Genomic DNA, 8,122 nt, shown 5'->3' with positions numbered 1-8,122 from the left:
CAGCTGTGGGGCCGGGCCGGGCCGGGGGATGCCGGGGCCGCCCCCGCCGCGCCGCGCTGCTCAAATTGCGGCCCCGGCAGCCCGGGCCGTTCACCAGGGGCCATGCTGCGCGCCCGCCGCCGGGGCTGGCCGGGGCCCGCGGGCAGCGCCCGGCACGGCGGCCTCGCCTTCTACGTGCTGTGGGCTCTGCGGGAGCCGCCGCGGCGGCTCGGCAGGTGGGGCCCGGCCCCGCTCCGGCGCTGTGCGGGTGTGGCCGGGCCCTGTCGGGGCTGGGCTCCCCACGGGCCGGGCACCCCCACGCCGTGCTTTGGCCCGCTCTGGAAACGCCGCTGCCCGCGTCGCTGAGCTGCTCCAGCCCCTGGCGGCTCTCCCTTCCCACCGATTATCTCCTTGCCTGCATCCTTGCATGGTTTCATCTTTAAATGACACAAGCCCTCTGCTTTCACCATTTCCCAACATAAAAGTGTTTTCAGAAGTTTTCATATAATTTTTTCACCTTTTATTTTACTCCTCGATTACTATTTATCGCTTTTCTTCCCTCCCCTTTGCAGCCATTCCAGCCAGATGGCTTTCCAGGCTTGGCTTCCCCTGCCATTGCCGAAGCAGCTGGTGGTGTTCGGGATGGGCGACTGGAGCTGTTACTCTGCGGACACGAGCATCGCCGTGGATGTGCTGGTGTCCTCAGGCATTGCCCCACAGCGGGTCGGCAGGCTGGAGCCCACCCGCAGGTCACAGCAGGAGGGGCATCCTAGAAAAGCTTTCTGATCTCTGGTGCTGCCTGGTTCTGCTGCTGTTACCCAAATCCTGCTGGTCCTCCACCATGGTGTTTCCCTCTAGTGGTGGTTCCTTTTGGCTGCTTTCAGGACTGGATCTCTTATGGCTTTGGGCTGTTATCATCTAGTATGGGAGCAGGAATTTCGTCCTGGTCAGTGTCACTTGTGGGCTGAAAAGCCATGGTCCCTTGTGCAGGTCTCTGGTGTGGGAAGGCGACTGGAGAACAGATCTTTTCATGGCCTCGTTGAAAGAGATGGACAAAGGCAACCCTGTGAGGCTTGTTCTGACTGTCAATGGACAGGTAAAAGAACTGACACTCCTCTCTTCCTGTCCAAGGTCCCAAATGCCACTTCTCAGCCCCAGAATCTCCTTTTTTGCTCTCCTTTTCCTTCTCTACTACTCCAAAGTAGAGCTGACATACATGAATCTGTTAATGCATGTCTGTGCTGAGCCTGAAAGCTCTGTGATGCTCCAGGCCTATCCTCTGAACACAGTTTTGCCAGAACACCTTGCAGAAGACAGGAGACAGGCAGCCAACAGCTGTTCACTTCCAGTCTCACTCTCTCCTGGGTCTTTGGCACTTACATAGTTGTTTTACCTTGAGCTGAAGCCACTGGATTTAGCATCTTACAGTGCCTGGCTTTTCTTCTCCTTGCTTGTTTTGTTGGTGTGGGAGATGAAAGGCAGATTATTCATTGCAGAGAATCTGTCCCTTGCAGGACATGATTTTGCTCATCCTTTGTGTGGCTGGAGGATAACATGCTAAGGGTTCTGTTGCTGTTTCTGCTGCAGCTGCTCCGAGGTGTCTCCAGCAGTACACCTGTCCATCCCTTCCTTGTACCAGAGACCAGCCAGTCACCAGTGCTTCCAGCAGATGATAGGACCCTTGGCCAGGACCTGGAGGATCCTACTGAGGTATGGCTATTTTGGAGTCACTTTTCACTTTTTTCTTAGTGTTTTCTCCCTCACCAGTAGTGATTCAGTTCATGTCTAGCTGAAACATTTGCTGCCGTTTTTTTTTGGTGGAGATGTGGATAAGCAAGTTCTGGAGCCAAAGTTTCTCTTGTGCTGAAGAAAGATATATTCTCCATTGAAATGCCTTTTTAAATGTTGAATATAGTAATCCTTGGTGGGATGGTCAACCAGCCCCTTCATTCCTAGTACAGATAGGCTTTTTGCCCTTCCATGTTTTAGCTGTGCCCAGCAGCCAGCAGTCTGAAAGCTGACTACAGCACAGAGCAGCAGATAGCTGCACTGCTCAGCATCTGTTTGGCAGCTAATACTGATGTCATGTTCACCCTTAAAGCTCAATGGGAAGATGAGCCTAAGCACAGTTACCACATCTCTGGCCCAGTAAGATGCAATTCACAGTAGCCTCAGGTATCTTTCTTTGGGGCTGATTTGGCAGGGGCTCATGTCACAGGTTAAGAGTCAGAGCTCAGAGGTGGCTGCCAGAGCATCCAGGGCTGTGAAGGAGGACATCCGGCCACCGCTGAGGACCATGGTGGTACCCTGTGCTCTGAAGCCCCCAGCTGGAAAGGTGGAATCCAATGAGGCCTGGAAGAAGAGTCCTGACCAAGGAACATCACCAAGAGTCCACTTCAAAAAGCCCAGAAAGGTTTTATTTGAACCCGCAGCATCTGAAAGAGATCTTGATGAAGAAGGTAATTCTGGTAGCTTCCAACTTTATTTTACAGATCTTGTCTGAATGATCTATCAATGCTGCTGGGCTGCACCTTCCCATTCCATTTCTCTATGCACCTCCAAGGCATGATGGGCTTGTATGTCTGGCTTTGAAATACTAAGAATGCATTTTATTTATTTAGCTGCTCAATGAGTTTTTGCCTGCTGGGAAAAGGCTAGAAATGGAACATGGGGTATAACATCTTAGTGCCACCACTTTTTACTCTGACATAATGCCTATGTTTTCATACAAGTAAAAGTCTTTTATAAACTAAGGCAAATATTGTATCCCTGCTAATAGCATACCACTTGGTGTATGGAAGACACTGGTTATTATTATAGTATAGAGAATATGAAAAGGAAAATAAATAAATAAATATATATGTAATTAGTGTAATTGCACTAGCTTTTGAGTAGTGAGAAGGTAACTGCCAAAGGGTTTGGAAACAAAACCTTAGGCTTCTGGAGTGGGAATTCCAAGTCAACTCCTGAGTATGACCAAGTTTATGTGTAAAGGTTTGGCTATAACTTAGTGGTTCCCATAAGAAATTACTTATTAGGACTTGCCTTGCTTGTCATAAAGGTAAATATAGCTTCATCATGAAGTTTTTTCTGCTGCAGGCAGTGTGAGAAGGGGGGAAATGATCTATCAGAGGGGTAAAATGCAAAGGTGACAGTATTTGGCAGTCAGAGGAAGTGTGCCCTGCTCTCACCTATTTTCTTCAGATGAGACTTAATTCATGATTCTTGGTCTTGCACCTTGTTTGTTGCAGTGAGGTAGCTTTGTGCTGGAGGTTGGAGGAAGGAAGGTCAAAGGGCTCTTACACAGTGGAGCTGAGCACTTTTTACAGTATGTCTGCTGGCTGCTTTATGGGGCCATCTCTGTGTTCCCTCTGCAGATCTGGCAGTGAAGGAGTTGGAAGGTGAGGATTTGGTTCCTAGACCCTGGTTTGTCTTATCAGTCACTTAGTGATGATATTTCTTCCCTTCAACATCAGAAGCCTCCCATGTTTCATCCTGTATCTCCCCAGTGATCAAGAATAACAAGTAGGTCATGTGTATATACTGTTCCTCTTCATGTAATTGCCATCAGTGCTTCCAGTACTGTCAGGCTCTCAAATATGTTTCTTTAGCCCCTCTGAATCTCAGGCACACCTCTGGGTACATAGCTCTTTGAGGAAAAAAGGTAAGATATGAAATAGACTTCGATTTTAAAAGTGTTTTTTTAGCTTGCTCAGCCAACTGCAGGGGCCTGGGAGAGGAAGGGAGGAGGAACAGAGCAGTACAAGGAATACCTCTGGAAGCAGCTCCAGGCTTCTGATTGTTCTGTCTTAGGCACTGATGAGCTGTCCCTGGGTAGCCCTCCCTCACAAGGTGCAGGGTGGGTAGCACAACTGAGATACCCACTTCTGGAGGTGGGGTAGTAAATGGCGACATCCAAGCCTGTCTGAAGTGGCAGCCTGAATGCATCCTACATCCAGCTGCTCCTTGCTCCTGAGGTCTCTCTAAGTACAGCAACTATTCCCCCAAGCCAACTGAAAATATTCCTCAGGGAGGTATGTCTTTCTCCCCTGCAGAGGGCAGGGAGCAGGGGCCCCTGTCTTACCTTTTTCCCCCTGTGGGCATTCAGGTGGCTTGTTCTCCCCAGCAGGGAAGGGAGGCAGCTGAGGGTGTGCTGTCTGACTGCTCACAGGCCTGTGCTCTTCCCTCCCCAGGCAGTCCCAGCCCTCGGTGGTGCCATGCCATGTGCCTCAGTGACCTGGGGACAGCTGTTCTCATTGGTGGAGAAGGTGTCAATCAACAGTCCTGCAGGGATGCTCTCTGGAAGCTGGAAATTGGTGGGGACTTTAGGGGACTTTAGACTTTGTGAAAAGCAATGGGGACAGTGGGACTCAAGGATAGCTCATGCAGATGGGAGGGGGTACTTGGGCATCTGTGCATATAGAGGGGACAGCAAAGGCATCACATCTGGTGTGTCACCAGGCAGAGCTGACAGCATAGAGTGCCTTATGAGATTCTGGGATTATACTTGAGAGCACTCTAGGAGCTAAGGTACAAGTTCTGGAAAGAGTTGGAATTTTAAGGGGTAAAAGCAACAGTGCAGTTTGCAGTCTGTGTGTGGTGACTGGTGGAAAAGTGTGAGATAGAATTCCAGTGCCTTGTGTCTTTCTGCACCTCACTGGTCTTCTCTTTCACCTTGCTATTCCCCATCATTCCTTACAGAAACCATTCTGTAGGAGTTCCCTCTAGCTCCGAATCAAAGGAGAGGAGGAAGCAAAAGGAGCAACATTTTGAGTAAAGATTTTATGGCATATTCTTTAAATCTAGAGCGATCAAGGACATTTTTGAACTCTCACACTGTGTCTGCTGTTGTTCCACAGACAGTGATTTATGGCTTCCAGTGGGTCTCCAGCTACAGAATGCCATGCCATTGTGCTTGCATGGTCACACAGCCACCTACGACCCTGACACCAAGCGGATCTACATCTTTGGGGGCGTAAGGGAGGACAAAGACTACAGCAGCATTTACATTCTGGACACAGTCACCTGGAAATGGCTCTTTGTGGCTGTGAGTACTGCATCTCTTCCAAGACAAAAGTGCAGGAGTAGTGGCAGGTTCTGCCTGAATGTGACAGTCCATGTGCACGTTTCCTTAGTCCAGTGGTCTTGGTCCACTGTTGGTGCATGCTGTCTGAGGTGCATAGCTGGGTTTGACAGGTATTAGGAGGCTGTGTTGCAAAGCCACATGCTGAACAGAAACCAGGAGCTGTGCCTACAGTGAATGAAGCAATGGGGAAAAAATGGCTGCTGCAGAGGGCTCTGCCTGACCAAGGTCAATGGTGGGAGGTACTGTACAAGTAGTGGAGGGAAATGGCCTCTCATTTTATATGGTGTAATTGAGGGCAGCACCAGATGCTGAGGTGCAGAGCCAGTCTTCTCAAATCAGGAACTGCCCTGAGTACAGCAGAATTCTGAGCCCTTGTCAGCATGGGACTGTCTCTTTCCTGGTAAAGCACAAAATGGCTTTTACAGAGTAAGCCTGGATGAGATCTTTCTGTTCCCTGACATCTTCTGAGGAAGGTGTGGGAGGCTGACTTCCTTTTCTTATCAGAGCATTCTGGTGCAAAGAATGCAAAGAATGTACTGTCTGCCTGTGCAGCAAAGATCTGGCAGGGGGGCCAATATAGTGAAAACTGAGACTTGTCAAACTCATTGCATGATGTGAGCCCCTTTCCTATGGGTCATGCAGCAAATAATGCACTTCTTGTAACAAAAACATATTCAATCTTTCTAGGCTAAAGGGAGGATACCAGTGCTCGCCTACCACAGTGCAACTATCTACAACAAGGAGCTCTTTGTTTTTGGAGGAACTTTCCCCAGAAAGGCATCGCTGGCAGTTGCACCCTGCAGCAATATGCTCTATGTCTTCAATCCAGAGCATGAAATTTGGTATCAGCCCATTTCAGAAGGGGAGAAGCCTCTTCCTAGACTTGGGTGAGAGTGCTTTAATTCCAGCTATCCAAAATAGTGCAGGAAACCTCTACTTATCTTCCCTCCCACACCAGTGTGATTTCTTAAATATTAGGTGATTGCTCTCCACCATGTATTCTTTAAGATAGGGCTGTGTTTAGAGCAATGGGATTTTTAGTACCTCTTGTTGTGAATCCTGATGAGATTTTGTCCCAGGTGTAGACTGAAGCTGTGGCAGCCCAGTAGAAGAGGCCAAGGCTAAAATGGAAGTTTTGGGAACTTGCTGAAGATGTTTTATTAATTTGCTTGCTCTCTGCCCAGGCATTCAGCTACTCTATTGAAAAACAAGCTGGTGATTTTTGGGGGTCAGAGGACTTCTGTCTACCTCAGTGACATGCACATTCTGGATCTGGGTAAGAAAGTCTGTGCCTCGAGAAGGTCTGTTCCAAGACAGGTACTTGGGAGTGAGGTGTGCTCAATGGGAAAATAGCAAGAGCATTATACAAACTCCTGTCTAGGCAATGGAGATGAAAAACTGGGGGTTAAAAAAAAACCTTTCTGGGGCAATAAGGGAGGGAAAGAAAAAACAATGGCTTTTTTGGAAGAAGTTGGGTAACAGATAAGGCAGAGGCACTGTTGATGTGGCAGAGTATCTAAGTTTTTGTCTACTTATGAGGCTGAGGTTTTTGGACATTTCACCTGCCTTTTCTCTGTCTGTCAGGTTTCATGGAGTACACATCAGTCCCCCTCCTGGCAGGACAGCCTTCTGCACGTAGGTAAGACTCTCTTGCAGACCCAGGAGTTATCTTCTGTCATTTCTCTTTGAAGCCAGGTTTAAACAGTACTTGTAATCAGACCCAGCTGCATATCTCTGTTCCACTAGTCAAAATACAGTGGATCTTCTCTCCACTGTGGGGCCAGGAGTTCCTGTGCTGTTGGTGCCTGTATGGTGTGCAGGGATATTCCATAGTCTCCCTGGAAATCTCTCTTTCAGGCTAGGGTAAGGTTTCTGCTGTGTGCTAGTAAACTGTATGGCCTGCTGTTTGGTCTTCACAGTGCCTGGACAGGTGTTGTGCCACACAGAGGAAGAAGCTCCTGTACCAGGACTATGTTGTTCCTAAAGGGACAGAATTGCTCACTAGAACAATGATCTAAATCTGTGCAGAGCCTAGCTACCCTGCTACCTCACCCCACAGAGCAAAGCATAGGAGTTTTGATAGCTCCTTCTGAGATAATGAATTGCTATTCAGACCTGATTGTGGCCTGACCTGCAGAGGCAAACATCTCTCTTTTAGGGTTATTCTGCAAGTCAGGGTTGAGAGAAGCAGAAGTCAACTTTGTTCCTGCAGCTTAAGCCCCCAACCTCCTAATCAAGTTGCCAATCCCTGCCCATTGCTGACTGAGGCCATCCCAGCAGGTTTTGTTGCAGTCACCTTTTGACTTTGCTTTGGTCACAGCTTTCATGCAGCTCTGGCTGTGTCAGACCAGAAGGTTCTGATCAGTGGAGGCTGCAATGCCAGAGGAGCCTTGCAAGATGCCTTTGTCTTCCACCTAGGTGAGTGACTCTCCTGCACTGTTTTGATAGCTCTGGGGCTGCAGTGGTGTTTCTGAACACCTAGCCTAGTCCATTTGTCTCATCCCTTGCACTAGGAATGGGCTTGTCAGTATTGATATCCCCTTTCCACTTCAGACACTCTTTCATGGAGCACAGTGATCCACCACGACCTCTGCTCTGTTCCCCGAGCTGGCCACACACTGCTTGACCTGACTCCTGCCCACGTGATGGATATGGACAAGGAGAACAAAGAGGAGCAGAAGCTGCACACGGTGTTGGTCTTTGGGGGCTCCAACAGTGCTGGGACCTTTTATAACAGCACCCTCAAGATCCAGCTGGACCTAGGGTAATGCATGATTCACAGAATGAGCCTGAACAGCAAGGCTCTTCGCCAGCCTAGATACAGATATGGATGGCAATAAATGAGTCCAAGCAACTTGGCAGTCCAGGTATCTGTATGTAGGTGAATGGCACCTTGGTACAAGAGACTGTGGGTCTATAAGGTCTGAATGCCATGGGTATTGTTTTCCTAGGGTGCCTGTATACAGTATCTGGGCTCAGGTGCCAAAACATTCAGTGGGATCTGAGCTGACTCTGCACAAGAACACAGACAAAGGTTATGGGTTCCTTTTTTGCCCT

The 8,122-nt window shown here is 48.8% G+C and overlaps 1 protein-coding gene across 1 annotated transcript; it reads left to right on the top strand.

Annotated features, from left to right (window-relative positions):
* The first annotated feature begins 613 nt into the window (after positions 1 to 613).
* LOC131559390 (uncharacterized) lies at positions 614 to 7,869 on the top strand. The gene is made up of 12 exons (XM_058807716.1): positions 614 to 728; positions 970 to 1,075; positions 1,567 to 1,689; positions 2,183 to 2,438; positions 3,357 to 3,380; positions 4,173 to 4,295; positions 4,839 to 5,026; positions 5,753 to 5,952; positions 6,250 to 6,341; positions 6,650 to 6,704; positions 7,386 to 7,483; positions 7,619 to 7,869. Exons 1-12 carry the CDS (start codon positions 622 to 624, stop codon positions 7,831 to 7,833), a joined length of 1,587 nt encoding a protein of 528 aa, XP_058663699.1. The 5' UTR covers positions 614 to 621; the 3' UTR covers positions 7,834 to 7,869.
* The last annotated feature ends 253 nt before the right edge of the window (positions 7,870 to 8,122 follow it).

The sequence above is a fragment of the Ammospiza caudacuta genome, chromosome 6 (assembly GCF_027887145.1).
Source record: "Ammospiza caudacuta isolate bAmmCau1 chromosome 6, bAmmCau1.pri, whole genome shotgun sequence".
Lineage (NCBI taxonomy): Eukaryota > Metazoa > Chordata > Aves > Passeriformes > Passerellidae > Ammospiza > Ammospiza caudacuta.
Note: the sequence above shows the minus strand (reverse complement) of the source record. Positions and strands in the feature narration are given on the sequence as shown.

Coding starts and splice junctions, on each gene's coding strand:
- LOC131559390 (XM_058807716.1), top strand. CDS start 622: ATGGGCGACTGGAGCTGTTACTCTGCGGACACGAGCATCGCCGTGGAT. Junction 4,296..4,838: donor TCTCTGGAAGCTGGAAATTG/GTGGGGACTTTA, acceptor GTTGTTCCACAG/ACAGTGATTTATGGCTTCCA. Junction 6,342..6,649: donor CATGCACATTCTGGATCTGG/GTAAGAAAGTCT, acceptor TCTGTCTGTCAG/GTTTCATGGAGTACACATCA.